Source organism: Muscardinus avellanarius (genome assembly GCF_963383645.1).
Source record: "Muscardinus avellanarius genome assembly, chromosome: 12".
NCBI lineage: Eukaryota > Metazoa > Chordata > Mammalia > Rodentia > Gliridae > Muscardinus > Muscardinus avellanarius.
The window spans coordinates 97,524,810-97,543,573 of record NC_137798.1 but is presented as its reverse complement, the minus strand read 5'-3'; the positions used below and the strand labels follow the sequence as shown (position 1 = coordinate 97,543,573).

Sequence of the window (18,764 nt, the reverse complement as noted above, 5' to 3'; positions counted from 1 at the left end):
TTAAAAAATAAAAAACAAAAAATAGGGCTAGGGGTATAGCTCAGAGGTACAATTCCCCTGGATCTCAACCTCAGCTCCACAAAAAAATAAAAAATAAAAACAAATAAATAAATAGCATACATAAGGAGTTGATTTACAAAATGTATAAAGAATTCAAACCACTTAAAAGCAATAAAAACAACCCAACTTTAAAATGGTCAAAAGACCTGAATCTCAAAACAGTTCTCAGGAGAAGGCATAAAAATGACCAACAAATATATGAAAAAAGTTCATCATCACAAACTATTAGTGAAACTCAAGTGAAAACCACAAAGAGATATCACCTCATATCTGTTCATTGTCTTTCACAAAAATGAAAAATAATAAATGTTGCCAAGAATGCAGAGAAAACGGAACTTCTTTTTTTTTTTTTGTGGTACTGGGGTTCCTGGAAGCCCTTCTACCTCCGGGCTACACTCCCAGACCTATTTTTTACATTTTCATTTTGGAAACAGGGTCTCCTAAGCCAGCGCGCGTGGCTGGCTTCGAACCTGCGCGATCCTCCTGTCTCTGCCTCCCAAGCACGGGGATTACAAGCGTGCGCCACCACGCCCGGCAAAAGGGAACTTCTGACACTGTTGGTGGGCAAGTAAATTGGTACAACCATTATAAAAAGCCTTATCAAGTTTCCTCAAAAAACTAAATATAGAACTGCTATGTGGACCAGCAATCCCACTTATGGGAACATATCCAAAGTGATATTATGTTGAAGAGATACCTGCAATCCTATATTCATGGCAGTATTATTCACAACTGCCAAGATATAAAATCAACCTTGGTGTTTAACAACCAATGACTGGATAAAGAATATGTGATGTATATGCACAATGAGATGCTATTTAGCATTTATAAAGGAGATTCGCCAGCCAGGCGTGGTGGCGCACGCTTGTAATCCCCGCGCTTGGGAGGCAGAGACAGGAGGATCGCGCAGGTTCGAAGCCAGCCGCGTGCGCTGGCTTAGGAGACCCTGCTTCCAAAATGAAAATGTAAAAAATAGGTCTGGGAGTGTAGCCCGGAGGTAGAAGGGCTTCCAGGAACCCCAGTACCACCAAAAAAAAAAAAAGGAGATTCGCCATTTATGACAATGTGCATGAACTGGAAGTCATTATGCTAAGTGAAATTAGCTAGCTGGTCACTTAAACAGCTGAAATCATAGAGTAATGAGTAGAATAATTATTACAAGAGCTAGAGATGGAAGGGAGAAAGAGTAGATATTAATAAAAGAACACAAAGTTTCAGTTCTTCTGTGAGGCAATCTACTGAAATCTGTAGTACAGAGGGTGACTATAATAAACTATTGTATATTTCAAAATTACTGATGGTAAATTTCAAAATTTCTCAGCACGCACAAACAAAAAAACTGATAAGCCAGGCACACACCTGTAATTTCAGTATTTGTAAGGCTGAGATAAGAGTATCACAGGTTCAAGGCCAGCCTTGGCAATTTAGTAAGAGATTCTCAGCAACCTAGCAAGACCTTGTTTCAAAATTTAAATATAGAAAGATAATTCTGTGAGGTAATGGATGTGCTGATAAACTCAATTTTCTTCCTCCACTTTTTACACATAGACCATAGCTTCACATTGTACTCTCTATATATATAATTTATACATATGTATACATTTATATATTTCATTTTGTACTTCATTTATATGTAAATTATATATAAATCTATATAATATGTAATATTTATTTATAATATTATAGTGTATAAAATATAATATCCTAATAATATATAAATATAAAATATTTATATTCATATATTATATATATAAATGGAGTACAATGTATAGTATATATAATTATAATTTATAGGTTAAAAATAAAAATAAGCCAGAGGCAGTGACACATGTTTATAATCCCAGTCACTTGGGAGGCTGAGGCAGGAGGATTGCAAGTTTAAGTCTAGCCTGGGCAACTTAGTGAGACCCTGTTTTCAAGTTTCCTTAAAAGCTATGTGTGGGGGGTGAAGAGAACTGGGAATGTACCTCAAATGGAGCACTTGCTCTTGACTGCCATGCTATGGTGGCATGGGCCACAAGCCTCCGAGGAGGACTGAGTGTGCATTGAATAGATCGATGTACCTGGTGAGGATGCACTAAATGTTAGCTACTCTCCCCACTTGATGCTGGGTACTGAGCTCAGTCTCCAACAGACTAGAGTTGAAGAGGACCTAGCATAGGAAGGGAGAGGGGGAGGAAGGGGTGACTAAGATAATGTAGACACCTTAACAGGAAGACCATGAGAACTAAGTTCATATGCTCCTGCCTGGCCAAGAAAATGAGAGTTGAGAGGGCATTGAGTCTTGGCTCAGGAATGTCCTACAGGTGACCCAGAATTAATGATCAGCAGGAGAAGGATCCAGTCAGTTCTCTTGTCCCACAGATTGAAAAGGCAGTTCTTAGTATCAGTGACAGCCAACCCAGGTTTTAGATGACCATAGAAAGATCTGAGAGCAACTTTTCAAGGCCTTTGGAACACTGGGAATCCTCCGATCCCCGCCCCCCTCCACTGCTACAGCATCTCATGCAGATCTTGAGAAAGCTCGATCAGGGGATTCGCAATGGCGGAGATCCCCCATGAAGAATGTCTAGCATTCCTTTCTTCATAAAATTATTTTAGGATTATTTGGATTAATATGTATATTGGAATTTTATGTATAAACATTATAACTAAAACTGATGGGCAGTGGCCTGTGAGAGACTCAGGCAGCAAAGATTTTTTCCCAAAGATAAAGTTATTGGGCCAAACATTAAGTTCAAACTGACCTTAGTTTAAGCCAATGTACAAGATTAAGTTTGAGCCAGCCTCATAAAGTGATACAAAGCACACTGTGATTAATTAAATGTCTTGCACCCTGACCTGAAGTATGTAAGTAATAACTTTTTCCCATCCTTGAAGATCCTGCTTGCATGACTATGCCTTTGCTTTTCTGCCAACAAAGAAAGTATAAACGTTGTAACAAATCCTGAATAAAATGGAGAAGTTTGGATCTAATTTGTGTGGTCATTCTTCTCTCATCGACCTCGGCTTCCCCTCACCAACACACGAACCTCGACTCTTGCTAGGGCTGGACCCCGGCATAATGGCACCTACCACGGGGCAAGATAGGTGAGTAGTCCCCCTCATTTTCAGGGACCAGGAAGATTGCTCAAGAGTGCTGCAAACAAACAAAAATAATGTTATTTTATTTTTTCAAGAAATAATACATTTGTTGATTTGTTTACAAACTAGAGAAACCAGTGAACTTAAGCGTTCAGAACCAAACCCTGGATTCTCCCTAAACAAAGGAATCAAGTACCTTTAAGGGTTAGCTGTTCAGGGTCAGACTGATGTCTTATCAGAAAGAACATAATTCACATCTGAGTCATCCTTGAGTTGTTTCTTCTTTTCCAGACTCACAGGCACTAGGTCTTCATTTTTAGGTTCATAAACTAATCATGATTTTTATATTTTAAAGAGTTAGGAAGTTGATAATCAAGAAAGGGTCTTGTCTGGCCTTGTCCATGTAGGATCCAGTAGTTTCTGGGCAGCAGTCAACAAAAAGAGAATATAACAATTTTAATAACGATTCTGTTGATTGATGCATTAAAATGTGTGGTCTACAGCATCAGAGCCTGCCGAGCTATGAGACTGGTTCTGCGGCCTGTGAGGCCGGGATTGGAGCCTGGCATACAGCGAGGCTGTCTCTGGAGTCTGTGAGGCTGGGATCAGAGCCTGCCATGCGGCAAGGCCAGTACGAGGTCCAGTGAAGCTGGGATTAGAGCTTGCCGAGTGGAGAGGCTGGTGCTGGGGCATAAGTGGAACCATCTTGGATCCTTCAGACTTAGACCAGCCACCCACTGAATGCAGACTGGCCACTTCCGAGCCTTCCCAGAAGATGCTGTGTGAAGAAGAGGAATCACTCAGTCCTGTCCTGACTGAATTCCTGACCTAAAAATTGTGGGTTACAACAGGGTAATAATAAAATTGTTGTTCTTTTAAGCCACTGAAGTATTGAATTGTTATATAGCAATAGATAACCAAAATAAAATTGTTGGGTCATAAAAATTAGTTTTAGTAGACAGTGCCAACAGTTTTCCCAAGTGATTGGACCAATTTATACTCCCTAGAACAGTGTAATAAAAGAATAAAAGAGCAAATGCTTCACAGCCTTGCTGATAATTAATACTGTCCGTCATTTTTATTTTAGTCATTCTGATGAGTGTGTAGTAGTATCACATGATAGCTGAAAATTCTATTTCTTTAATGGTTAATTTTTTGCTATCTGAATATCATCTTTTGAGAAGCCCCTGTTTCAGTTGGATTGAACAAAATTGCCTACTTCTGTCAAATTGTCTGTCTTTTATCAATTGGTTGGGGGTTTTTTGTTTTGTTTTGTTTTTTTTAGGCAGTGGGGATTGAACCCAAGGGCATTCTACCTATGAGCTACACTGTGCCACTATGCCTGCTGGATTTTTAACATCTTTTTCCAGAGGTACAGTTATGTATCACTTATGAGAGGATGCTTTCTGAAAAATACGTTGTTAGGCAATTCCGTTGTTATGTGTGCATCACAGAGTGCATTTACATAGATAGCTGTGATAGGTAATATACACTATGAGACCACTACATTGACCACAGTGCCATTAGGCAGCACATGATTATATATGTACTGAGAAATATCTTCTCTAAGTGTGCGGCTTGAATTCACTATCTTTAATAAAATCCTTATGGAATCTTTTGATGAACATAGTTCACCGTTAAACAAAGTTCAATTCATCCATGTATTCTTTTATAGTTAGTACTGTTTATGGCCTGTTTAAGAAATCTTTTCCTCCTTAAATGTTGAGAAACATGTTCTTATGTTTTCTTTTAAAAGCTTTATATTTCGGCAGGTGTGGTAGCACACGCTTGTCATCCCCGCACTTGGGAAGCAGAGACAGGAGGATCGTGCCACCATGCCCGGCAACCTACATAAGATATCTAACTAAATTGTTAGACTATGTGAAAATACCATGAGACACCATGCAGAGTAAGAGTGATGCAGAGAATCTTGTCTTCTAGCTTAAGAGACCCTGTTTCCAAATAAAAATTATATATATATAGGTCTGGGAATGTAGCCCGGAGGTAGAAGGATTCATTCCCCAGTACCACCCAAAAAAAAAAAAAAGTAAAGAAAAAGAAAAAAAAAGAAAGACTAGAATTGTTGAAAAACAAAAGTAATGAAGCTAAGGATTTATCCCAAGAAAATAGAAATGCCCAGAGATTTAAAGATGGCAAAAATAAAGATTAAATACAGAAATCAATAATATATAGATTTTTTTGCAAATAAAAAAACAAAATTGAAGTCTGAGTCTTTGAAAAGATTAATCACCTAGAGCAATGTCCCCAGTAAGACTTGTCAAAAGGAAAGAGAAAATAAATAAAATATAAAAAAAGAATGACCTACATAAAAATAATCTAAGGACAAAATGAAAAACATTATTAATAACTTTCCAGTATTTAATCAAAAATCTAGATGAAAATAAATTCTTAGATTTTAATTCCAAACTGGGCTTAAGGACTAGGACACTTGACATGACCTATTAGTGTTGACACAGCTGGAGCCCCCCAGCTGCAGCCTGACTGTGGGCCTGACTGTCCTCTTCCCAGAAACAGCTCTGCTCAGCTCTGGAGGGAAGTTAGGGCCCCTCAGCCCAGCAGCGAGCACAGGGCTCGCTGGATGTGGCAGTGCCCTGGCATCATGAAGGGCATCCCGATCAACCCAAGTGTGGAGACCATACTCAGAGCACCTGGAGAACTGACATAAACACTGAGAAAAGGGATTTCTCTCCTGCTCTACAATAAAGACTCAGAGCCTAATAACCTAGAGCTGCTGTGGCCACCTCTGTCACTACGATAAACAGAAGGAAGAAAAAAGCAGAAATCCAACAAGAAAAGAAAGAGAGAGGTCTGATGCTGACTTGGGACCCCTGAATCCAGCCATGCCTGATGCCCTTTCCACCTTCCTAAAACTCTCTTCCTGAAACTTACCATAGACTCTTTCTTACTTTAAAATAGTTTGAGTTTGAGGTCTGTCACCTGCAATCAAAAGAGAACTGATGAGTAGCAGGTGCTAGACTTTGGAGTTCAAAGGTCTTGGATTTGAATCTCAAGGGCAGCCCCCTCGACCTCAATGTGTGTCCGTTTCTCATCTAAAGGATGAGAATAACTCAGCATCCCCAGAGTCATTGTGCAGAGCACGTGAGAGCCGACAGGAAGCCCTTGGCTGACACTGCCCCATGCCCATCTCTCTTACCCCAGCCTGGGGGCCCCCGGAAGGAGGACCTGGCCTGACTTGTCCTCAAATACAACTGAGCATCTGGGTTCACCCACGACTTGTCTGCCAGCTGCCATGGGGTAACCACAAACTCTGACGCAACTCCAGCCATATTTGATATAAGAAGATAAATAAAACTTGAATTTGTTGACTCAATGGAAAGCTAATTTGTGTATTGCTGTGTTTACTCCAATTTTTCTGAGAAACCTCCCATAGGCTAGTGTCTGGGGGAAGGGACCACTGAATGGTGCAGGCCATTGCCCCCCACCTCTAACTAATACCCAGTAGAGACACAGCAAACAGGATTTATCAGGCAGCATCTACCTGCTGACTGTACCCATGCTGGGATCCCGGACTGCAGGCCAGACCAGCACAGATAGCACGAGTGAGTGACCACACAGGTGAGTGACTCCCACAGCCCTTGTCCTGTGCCCAGCTACTCCTCCAGACAGCAGCTTTCTGTCCCCTGGCTTTCTGTCGAGAGACAGATTGCCTTGGCACAGGCTGCCTGGTCATTTTGCATGCCTACTCTGGCTCCTTGGCTGCGGGGTTCTCATCTGTGAGAAGGGGGGAGGGTCACATAAGCCAAGCATTGGGGATGATTGTGACTGGTACCCTCCACAGTCCTGTGAGATGGGCAGTGTTTTCATCTCCATCTTTAGGATTAGCATGGAGTTGGGGCTGAGGCATGCAGTTTCCACACATACAGCAGGCAGGGAAGGAAGCCTCCATCACCCCTTGGTACCATATCTGAGGCTCTTGCTAAATTCCTGAAGCTGGCCTCAAATCTGTAATTCTCCTTTTTCAGTTTCCCAAGTACTGGGATTACAGGTGTGCACCACCATACCCAGCTAAATAAGGCTCTTTTTTTTTTTTCCTTTTTGTAGTACTGGAGATTGAACCCAGAAACAATCTACCACTGAGCTACATCTCCAGCCCTCTCTTAATTTTTAATTTTGATAGAGGGTCTTGAGAAGTTGCCAAGGCTGGCCTTGAACTTCCAACCCTCCTGTTTCAGCCCTCCCACCCAAGTACTATGATTACAGTTACGTGCCACCATGCCAGGCTCCTTATTTTCTATATCATTGTCTTATTTGATATTCAGTTAATTTTTGTAGTAAAACATTTTAATTCTTCTCTCTTTCCTTTTTATATGTGTTCTTTATTTTCTTTGTGACAACCGTGGGAATTATAATTTAACATCCTAGAGTCATATCAGTCTAATTTGACTGCTATTATTAACTCTCTAATTTGAGTTTTTACCAGCTTAACTTCAATAACTTACAAAAGCACTGCTTCTACATAGCTTTGTCCCCACTTCATTTCAGTCATGGACACTCCAAATTATATCTCTATCATTATGTATTCAAAAACATAGACTAATACTTTTAATTTTTATTTATTTATTTATTTATTTTTGGTGGTTCTGGGGATGGAACCCAGGGGCCTTCTACCTCTGGGCTACCCTCCCAGACCTATTTTTTTAATATTTTATTTGGAAATAGGGTCTCTTAAACCAGCTGAGGCTGGCTTCGAACCTGTGCAATCCTCCTGTCTCAGCCTCCCAAACACGGGGATTACAAGCGTGCGCCACCACACCCGGCTAAACTAATACTTTTAATACAAGAGTCTTTTAAATCACAGAAAATATAAAACATGAAATTGCAAACCAAATTACAATGCTATATTTGGTCATTGTTCCTGCAATTACCTTTACCAGATATTTTTTATTTCTTCAAACAGCTTTAAGTCACTGTCCAGTATCTTTTTATTTCAACATGAAATGAAATGTCTTTTATCTTGCAATGGACAGGTAGTGTGGAAATGCCCTCTCCCAGCTTTACCTAGGAATATCTCAGTTTCTTTCTCATTTTGTTAAAGGACAATTATGGGATTCCTAGTTGACAGTTTTTGTTGTTTTTTTTTTTTTCTCTAGACGCGTTGAACATGTCAGCTGGGTGGATGTTTAACCTTTCTGAGCAGATCATTCTGGATATCTAAAATCAGGTTAATAGTATTTATCTTGTGAGCATTTTGGTGAAGGGTAGGTGAGAGAATACAGCAAAATGTCTAGATCAGTGTTGTGTACCACATAGGCTAGTGGTGAATCACACTAAATATAATTTGTATCCTCAAATAAGGCAATGGAATCCCAGGGCCCTGCTGTGTAGGCCCAGGTCACATGGCCAGTGTGCAGAAAGGGGAAGCTTGGGGTCTTTGGCCTACCCCTGCTGCACCCTGTCCTGTGACTCAGAGTCTGCTGTATCATCTAACAGGCATTCTTGACTTGGCAGGATCTGGCCGTAGTGAACAATGCTACTCTCCCTGGTCACCTGTCTCCTCTGGCTGTCCATCAGTGGCCTCTGGACCATCCAAGCTAAGGACTTTGATGCTGTCCCAATGTTCGTGAACATGGGCCTGCCTCCAACCAATGTTGACTTTGCCTTCAGCTTGTATCAGCATCTTGCAGCCACAGACACTGATAAAAACATCTTCATCTACCCCGTGGGCATCTCCATGGCCTTGGCTATGCTGTCCCTAGGAGCTAGTGGCCACACACGAACCCAACTTCTCCAGGGCCTGGGCTTCAACCTCACAGAGACACCTGAGGCCGAGATCCACCAAAGCTTCCAGCACCTGCACAACCTCCTCATGGAGTCAGACATCAATTTTGACATGACCATGGGCAGTTTTATGTTTCTCAACCATAGCCAGGGGCCGAAAGTGTCCTTCTTGAGAGACATCACACGCTACTATGGACCAAAAGTCTTACCTGGATATGTCATGGACGTGATATTAGCCAGAAAATATATCAAACGGTATTTCCAGAAAAAGAAGCGAAAAATTAAAGATGTGCTATTAATTCTGGATGGCCCAGCGATGCTCACCCTGGTCAACTATATCTACTTCAAAGGTACCACCTCCCCATTTGACTCTTCCAGGGCCCTCGCTTTTGATGAGAAGAAGCATCAGCCCCTCAAAATCCAGGGCCTGCTTTGAGGCAAGGCATTTGATTTCACAAAGGATGCTCACATCTGGGACTCTCGACCTTCACCGCAGTGGGTCTGGGAAGGTGGAATTCTATCATTTTATGTAATTCAGAATGATGCAAGAATGGAGTGACTAATCCAAGTTCTGGAAGGCTGGTTCCAGACCCATACACATAACCATGCGCAGTCTGACTGCCACACACTCTGGCTGCCTCCCAGTCTACAAATATTAACTGAGCACTAGCCATGAGGCAGGCTCTGGTCCAGGGGCTGAAAATCCAGGCCTGAACCAGACTCTGCCCTCCCTCAGGATCTGCCTGATGCCCTTGAACCTCCCTCTCCACAGACATGGCCCCAGAACTCACAGCCAGAGCCAGCTAGGCCCTGCCTAACCCACACTTCAGTCCCCACCAGTTCCACATTGGGTCTTTCAAAGTGCTATTTATTAAACATCCAGGGATAGCCAGGCATGGTGGAACACACTTGTCATCCCAGCATTCGGGAGGCTGAGACAGGAGGATCGTGGTTCACGGACAGCCTCAGCTACTCAGTGAGGCTCTCTGCAACTTAGTGAGACCCTGTTTCAAAATAAAAAATAAAAAATAGGGCAGGGGGTGTAGCTCGGAGGTCAAATGCCCCTGAGTTCCATCCCCAGACACGAAAAAAAAAAAAAATCCAGTGAAACTTATTAAAATTACAGAGATCCCTCAGCCCTTGGCAGAACTATCAAAACCAAACCTTGGAAAGAGGCCCTGGAACTTATAGTATTAGTAAGCTCTCCCCCTCCACCACCCTCAGAAAATTTTTATGATCAGATAATCTGGGGACACATTATTCCTGAAAATGAAATTGAAACCCCTTCCCCTGAGCAGAGGTTCCTCTCAATTGGGAGTGACACCCCTGTCTTCCTCACAGGAACATTAAGCAAGATCTGTGAACATTTGGGGTTGTCACGATTTGGGGGTGGGATGGAGTGTGCTACCCACCTGTGTCTAGTGAGTGGAGGTCAGGGAGGGTGCTGAACACCCTACTCCAATGCGCAGGACAGCGCCCCCTCCTGGTGATATTGATCCTCAATGTCCACAGTACAAACTGGCCTGAATTCCCTGCTGCTAGTCCACTCCTGCCTCATGACCCAGCATTTTCTCACTTCCAAACTTCTACTATCACATTGAACACACACACACACACACACACACACACACACACACACACACACATACAGTGCATCCACATCCAATTCCTTTCCGAGCTTTGAACATGCCATTGTGGGCAAGGCTACATCCACCTCCAAATGCTGCTGTGTAACACATGGCTGTAGACGTGTTGGCTTCAAGGAGTAAAGATATTTCTGGACCTTCTCCAGCTCCTAGCAGCCATCTTCAGTCTTTGGCTGAGGGTCCTTTCTGTCTTCAAATCCAGTGGTCACGTCTTTCCCCACTTTGCCTACTCATTCAATCTCTGACCCTGACTCCCCTGCCTTCCTCTTCTACTCTAAGGACCAGAATGGTTGTACAGGGGACAACTGGATAAGCCAGGTAATCTCTGACAGATGACTAACAACAGTAATTCTATCTGTAACTCTTTCCCCTTGACACATAACCTAGCATTTTCCTAAATTCTGGGAAGTAGGTTGTTAGCATTTCTTTGGGGAGCCATTATTCTGCCTGCTGCAAACCCTAAGCCTTCCAGGGGCCCTTCCTCAACTGACCTGGCTGCCTAAGCCTTCATTTATAAAGCTTCCCCTGATTCCCTCAGGAGCGGTCACTAAATATTTCAGACACATCTCACTTCCCAGGACACCTGACTTTCCTTGGAAGGTGGTTTGAGGACCCTCAAATTATCTCACTAGAGGTGAGACTGATGAACATGACCCTTAACCAGTGTGTATAGTCAGGGAGCTTAGAGGGCCATTCAGCATGGACCAGGCACAGCTCCTGGGCCTCTGGGCTGTGGTCAGAGCTTGTTCTCCTACATCCTTCAGCCTCTCCCCAACTGTCTCCACCAAAACCCAACAACTGTGGTCGTGCAGTCCCCAGATTGGCCAGTGGTGGTGTGGAGAAAGGTCAACCTAGAGTCATGTTGGGAAGTAGTGTCCCACCAGGGCTTCAGAGCTGGAGGTCAGGGGCAGCCAGGACACCTGAGACCTACTGGACTCGGGCTCTCCAGGCCTTTCCCAAACTGGGGAGCTCCTAAACTAAAGCAGAGGAGGTCCTGGTGAGATGGAACCCACGTCTTTAAACATCCTGCAAGAGGATTGGGGTGGGGGAGGGTTGGGAATAAGCTCAGAAGTCAGAAGAGGCTTTGCTAGTGGCATTGCACTCAGGTTTTGGGCGATTTTCTTCCCATCAGAGCTAAGTAGTGCTGCAAAGTCCCACGTGGGAGGGTAGGAGTCCCCATGCCAAGGGAGACAAACAGGTCAGGTGATGATGTCCTGGAAAGTGGTGAAGCAGCCCAAGGCCTGCCTGGTGTGGTGGGAGTCGGTGACCCTGAAGAAAGTGTCACAGCCTGGCTGTGCATTCTGGAAATGTGGTCTGGAAAGAGGGGCCAGGTGGCAGGGGTCAGGAGCCTGCAGCGGGACAACAGGTTGTCAGGACAGAGATGGAATGGATAATTCATTTCCCCAATACACACACACACACACACACACACACACACACACACACACACACCGAGGACACTGAGTTCAAGGCTTGAAATCTGGTACCACTTCAGAATTTCCAGAGCCAGGACCCACTCCAGATCAGTGGGTGCAAGGCAAAGTTTGCTTTAAGTGAGCCCCACCCCAAATCCAAGACCCAGCAGTGACATATGCCTGTAATTCCAGTACTTGGAAGCCTGAGACAGGAGGATCACAGATTCAGGCTGGGGGGGGTAGTGCTAAGGTAGAATGCCTCTGGATTGTATCCTGAGTACCACAAAAAGCAAAGAAAAGAAAATAAACAGCTAACCCTCAAGCCATTCCAAATCTCACTCTAAACATTTGCACTCATGCAGAGACACCACAGGTGTGCTGCCAGCTGCTATGTAGATTATTTCAGACACACCTGGAGTTCCACTGCTGCCCATGAGTCCGTCCAAGCTGTGATTTCTTGCCAGCCTCCAGATCTGACTTCTGTGCTCTTTCTCCTGCCTCCTCCAGGCACGTGGGCACACCACTTTAACCCAGCCAAAACTGTGAAGAAGGACTTCTATGTGGATGAGAAGACCACGGTGGAGGTACCCATGATGTTCCACTCGGGCATCATCAAGTACTTCCAGGACCCGGTGCTCTCCTGCCAGGTGGTCCAGCTGGACTACATAGGCAATAGGACAACCTTCTTCATCCTTCCAGACAAGGGGAAGATGGACACGGTTACTGCTGCGCTGAGCCGGGACACGATTCAGAGATGGGCCATCTTCCTGAAAAGGAGGTAAGCCCTTCTACCAGTACCTTCTGCTCTGTGGTATATGTGTTGCCAGAAACCAGGGCAGGGGGAAGAAGATGCATCCCTCTCCTGGACTTAGGGCTCACTATTGTCCATTCTGCTGGATCCCTTAGACTATGAGGTTCTCTGACTTTGAGGTTAAACTTACTTATCCATCTATCAGTCAGCACTGAGGGACTGTGAGGCTATCCACAAAGCAAGGCCCTCTTTTCCTGTGAGTTTCATGATGACCCCCTATTTTATCATATATCAGCGTCAATTTCTTAAAGTGAGTTCACCAACAAACCACCTTCTACTTTTCTACTTTGTTATCTTGTTTCAGGGAAACCAAGCCTTACTATAAATTCCTATGAGACTCCATAAAATACACTGCAGGTGACCTCTCTCCCAACATGGCATGAAGGCAAATTTCTGTGTCTGTCATCAGTAGTTTTTAGTCACTCAGGGGATTTAACTGTCATTCAGTCAATTAATCAATCAATCTCAGTGAATAAGTATAAAAGTGAAGACAGAAATAAGTCATAAACAAGTACATAGAAGAGAACAAAGGGTTAATCCTGATGGGCCAGTGCTCAGGAAGAGAACTAGCCCATGGACTCCCTCTGTCTCCAACTTCTGCTTCAGAAAATGACAGAGGGTAGTGTTTACACTCAGGATAGGTCAGCTGGAGATGGGAGTTAGTGTGCAATGAACAATTCAAATTAATTCACCACCCTGCCAGCACCTCTGCCCTGGAGGGCAAATGAATTTATTCTCAGCTCATGACCATCTCTGCTCCTCACCTCCAAGGAGGGAGGAGGTGTTCCTGAGAACATGGTTCTTACTCTTAGGCAAATGCAGGTTCTGTTCTGATTCTGTACGGGGAAATCAGAAAGTATGGACCGATGTGGAATGTGGTGGAGGCTGGGATGATGCAGGTTCAAAGGCCGGGGGCAGGGGTGGGGCTGGCAGGCGTCCTGGGTAGCTCTTCAGGCCTGGTGAGCAGGGAGCTTTCATGTTCTCACTCACTCAAAACTGTTCATAAATGGAAGCCCCTCTCTGTACTATAAAGTAGGCCAGGCACAGGAACAGAACGGCAAAGAGGAAAATATAGAGACCTCAGAGGACATGTGAACCGTAGAGCAGACAACAGCTTCTGGTGTAAAGACCTAAGTTCTGTCCAAGAGAGAAACAGAGAGAGATGAGAAACGCTGCTGGGTGGAGGGTGCTTTATCAGTCTTTTTGCCTCTGTGACCAAAATCCCTAACAAGAGCAACTTCGAGGAGGAAAGGTTTATTTGGTTCATGGTGTCAGAGGTTCGGTCCATGGTCAGCCAGCTCCAAGGCAGAAGCATCATGGCAGCAGACACAGTGTGGCAGAAGAGAGCTGCTCAGGGCATCCAGGAAGCAGAGAAAGAAAGGAAGGGACCAGGGACAGGCCCTGTCCCCAAGGCCACACCTCCAGGGAACTGCCTCCTCCAACCACACCCCCGGCCTGTGGTTACCGCCCAGTGCATCATCAAATGATCTGTCCTCAGTAGGTTCCACTGGGGAGGTTTGAGCCCTGGTGCTATTATTTCACCTCTGAACTTTGCTTGTTGCCAACATCTGAGCTTCCCGGGCACATTCTCTATCTAAACGCTAACCAAAGGCAAGAAGGCCAGCTCTGCCCCGGGGCAGGCTGACTGCGAGCGGGTCCCTGTCCCTGTGCTCAAGCGTGTGGAGGGCCTGAGGCCCTGCAAGTCAGGGGCCTGCCCAGGGCGCCGGCAAAGCAGGGCAGCAAGAAAAGATGGCAGATTAGGTGTGGATGAGCTTTGTGATTCAACAGCCTCAAAACAGGTTAAAACAGGTTGGGGAGAGGCTGAGCAGTGTGTACAGAGTTATAGTTAGAGAGGATCAAAGCGCTCGGGGAGCCCTGCACAGTAGGGTGAGTGTAGGTAACAATAATGCCCATATATTTAAAAAGCTAGAAGGATCGTCAGTGTTTTCATCATACAGCAATGATACATTTTGGAAGAAACAGGAATTTACTCTGATTTATATTTTATTTATTTAGTTATTTAGTTATTTAAATTTGCAGTACTGGGGATGGAATCCAGAAGCATTCTACTTCCAAGCTACATCCCCTGCCCTATTTTTAGTCTTTATTTTTGAAAAAAATATTCACTGAGTTGCAATGGGCTTCATTAAGTAGTAGCTGAGGCTGTACGTGAACTCAGATCCTCCTGTCTCAGCCTCTCAAATGCTGAGATTACAAGCTTGCGCTATCAAGCCTGGCTCCTACCCTGATTTAAACACTGCACAACCCACATGTGGTGGGGCACGTTTGTAATCCCAGTGCTTGGGAGGCTGAGAAAGGAGGATCACAGAAGTTCAAAGCCAGCCTCAGCTACGTAAGCTCTCAGCAACTTAGTGAGACCCTGTCTCCAAATAAAGTATAAAATAGGTCTGGGAGTATAGCTCAGAAGTAGAAAAGCCCCTGGGTTTCACCCCCAGTACCACAAAAAATATTAAATAAAGGCTAAAAAATATAGGACTGGTGTTGTATTTCAGAGGTGGAATGTCCCTGGGTTCCATTCCCATACAATAAAATACAAAATAAATAAATAAAATAAAATATAATACCATACAAAATAAATAAATACCATACAAAATAAATAAATAAAAAACAAACACTGCACAATGTACACTTATATCAAAACATCTCATGAAAAGCCATAGACGTGTGCAATTTTTATGTTTCTGGGTATAAATTTAAAAATTTTAATTCTTTGGGAAAAAAAGAACTTTGGAAGAGATCATTTTAAAAGGAGCTCTTCTACGTGATACCTGTGTATGTTTGGAGTTCTATGGCTTGGAGTTGTCTTTATTTTGAATTACACTCTCCCAGATTGCTGTTTGGTGATGGGTGGTTCATGGAATCCCTGCAAGTTTGACATCACCCCTGCAGGGACGTTTTAGTCAGCTCATATATTACTGTGACCAAAATAACTGACAAGAATGACTTAGAAGAGGAAAGGTGGACTTGGGCGCTCGGTCTCAGAGGTTCAGTCTATAGTGTGCCAAAGGGATCTCTTGAGGGACCACTGTCTTCTATACTCAGGGGTCCATAAGTGGAACAGTGCAAAGGAATCACTCAGAAGAAGAGAATGTGCAATTCAGAGGCCACCCTTGTAATGGAGGAGGAAAGAGGCCAGTCATGCCTCTGTCCTTGTCCCTTCTCTTTCCAGGGAGCAGTTCAGGCAGGGAGCTGGAACTGGAGGGGTCACAGGAGGAAATGGGAGGGTGTCAGGAGGGGATGCGCGACTCTCCTCACATGCCCAGTCCTGGGCTAGCTAACCTCATCTGCTTACCCCCGAGCAGACAGATGAACCTGTACATACCAAAGATCTCCCTCTCTGGCTCCTACAACCTCAAGACCGTGCTCACAGCCATGGGCATGAAGGAATTGTTCACCAGCCAGGCAGACCTCTCAAGCCTCACCCAGGATGGGAAAGTGAAATTAGCAAAGGTAAGTGCCTTGAGAGCCCATTTTATTTTTTTATGTCTGAAATTTACAACAAACCCAGTAATGAGCCCATTTGTGGATGAGCCTCCAGGGAGGCTTAGAAAGCAAATGAGGTGTCAAGTCACAGAGGAGGCTGGTGACGAGGGAGGGTCACAGCACAGGCATCTACCATCCCACCAGACCATGCAGAACAGACACCAGACAACGAGGTTGTCATGGCAGCATGGTGAGCAGCCCCTGGAAGCAAGAAACAGGGAACGTGGTAAATGTCTAATTGGGATCATGCTGAGTCTTCTGCCCAATTATATGCATTATCTTTCAGCTTGATGATCTTCATTCATTCAGAAAACATTTTGTTGAGCACCTATGATATGTACCAAACCATGATCATTTCTGTGTATGATGTCATGACTCAGAGGTGATCCTGCCCTCAAAACACAAGGGCTTTTGTGCCACAGTGGCACCTGCTCAGTTCAGTGCTTGCTGAGGAAATGAACTGAGTCAATAGAGCTGCTTCCCGATAAATGGGCATCACCCCAACCTGTCGAAGGAGGACTCTGTAGCTCAAGGAGGGTGAAGACCTTACTCGTGGCCACAGAGCTACTAAGTGCTATTCCAGCATCTGACCTTGGGTCTGTGGACTCAGAGCCTCCTTTTCTTGAGATCCACTGCAGGGACCAAGTCCCAGCTCAGACTCTTCCTAACTGTGGCTGCCAATCTGAGACCCTGCTGCACAGTCGAGCTGAGAGAACTCCTTCCCTGCAGGGCACTGTGAATGTACCAAATGCCACTTGTCATTTAACCAGCCAGGTTCTGCACTCTCGAAGGCTCCAATAACAAATAGTCAAACCTGTTCCTGGTTTCAGAATTTCTCCTCATTTTGATCACAACAAGAAACATATCAACAATTATGTACTCTTTAGCTTTTGCCTGGGCTTTCTCATGCAGAGTAGGCACAAGAAATTTGCATAAACTCAACATGATATTTACCTTGCAAGGTGGGCAGAAAGCAAGGTCCCCTCTGCCATCCTGGGGTCTGGTATGGAGCCCAAGATAATATGCATGTTAAAGCCCTGTTCCCAGGCTCAGCCCGCCCTTCTTCTGGGAAGGGCGCCTGGGTATGGCCCAGGCTCTGGAAGTGGACAGACCTGGGCTCTAGTCCTGGGGCTGGTATTTACTTGGGGATTTAGCCAGTGAGGCTCTTGGAGCCTCAGTCCATCTTCCACAAAGTGGAGGGTGTGAGGAGTCCGGGAGCTGTGGTGTGGAAGTGCCTAACACAAGACAGGGTCTCATCTGTTCTGGGGCATCTCTGCCAGGTGACCCACGAGGCCATACTGGAACTTGATGAGAAGGGGGTGAAGACATATGTTCCTGTGGTCCCCCTAGAGCAGGAGTCCAAGGAGAGGACCACAATCTTCAACCGGCCCTACCAAATCTTGATCTTCGACGACTTCACTTGGAGCAGCCTGTTCCTGGCCAGGGTTGTGAACCCAGCCACATCCTAGAACACAAAGTCAGCCCTGGCACCAGCTGTCTTTGGGCAAGCATGAGACTTTCTCCAGTCATCTCCGGGTTCTCCTCCAGCCACCCAGAATCATCCCTACCTTGAAGCATCTTGTAATAAAACCCAGTCATTGTGACTCTCAGGACCAGTGTGTTTGAGAGGGGAGGCCCAGGGACACAGTTCTGAAGGAGTGCTTGAGACCCCCTGGTGTCTTAGTCTATTTGGGCAGCCACAACAATGTAAGGCAGATGGGATGGTCTCAAAACAATAGGAGTTGTATTTCTTCCAATTCTGGAGTCTGGCATCAGGATGCCACCATGGTTGGGGTCTGGTGAGGCCTACTTCCTGGTTCATAGATCCATTCCCACGTGGGGAAAAGAGCAGAGACAGCTCTCTGGGGTCTCTTTCCTACGAACACTAATCCCATCCATGGCAGCCCACCTACATGACCTGATCAGCTCCTGGGAACCTCCTCTTGTGACACCATCACCTGGGACCTTAGGTTTCAAAATGCATCTGGAAGGACACAGGCCTTCAGCCCCTGACACCTGGAACCACCACAGGAGAAATGACTCTGCTCGCACGTGTGACTCTGCCCACACGATGGTGGACATGGCCCCTTGGGTCTGTGATGGGCCCCTCGCTCAGTGCAGTGGGAGGAGCTGTGCAGGAAAGGGCCTGAATGGAATCCTGCAGGTCACCAGCATGTCACACGCCAAAGCTGGGTTCTTCATTCTGGGAGGAGGGGTGTTGGGGAATTTCTGGACTCCCCCCAGAGGATCTGGTCCCTGAAGCCAGTTGTGGGTCAATGGTGGGAAGTCTTACCCCAGAGAGGTCAAAGGAAATTTACATAGGCGTGTAATGGATTCTAACATTCAGTGGCCGGCCTGCCTGCCTTCCTTATTTCTTCTTTTCTTTCTCTTTTTCTTTTTCATTCTCTTTCTTTCTTTGTATTGAAAATTAAACCCAGGGTATTCTACCTTCAAGCTTTACACCCCCCCTCCCCTTATTTTTTA

The 18,764-nt window shown here is 45.0% G+C and overlaps 1 protein-coding gene across 1 annotated transcript; it reads left to right on the top strand.

Annotated features, from left to right (window-relative positions):
• Positions 1–8,653: 8,653 nt before the first annotated feature.
• Positions 8,654–17,749, top strand: LOC308271075 (corticosteroid-binding globulin-like; the record flags this gene model as incomplete). The annotated part of the gene is made up of 6 exons (XM_080707198.1): positions 8,654–9,254; positions 12,473–12,743; positions 13,813–13,898; positions 14,388–14,537; positions 15,967–16,247; positions 17,561–17,749. 6 exons carry the CDS (start codon positions 8,654–8,656, stop codon positions 17,747–17,749), a joined length of 1,578 nt encoding a protein of 525 aa, XP_080563324.1.
• Between the last annotated feature and the right edge of the window lie 1,015 nt (positions 17,750–18,764).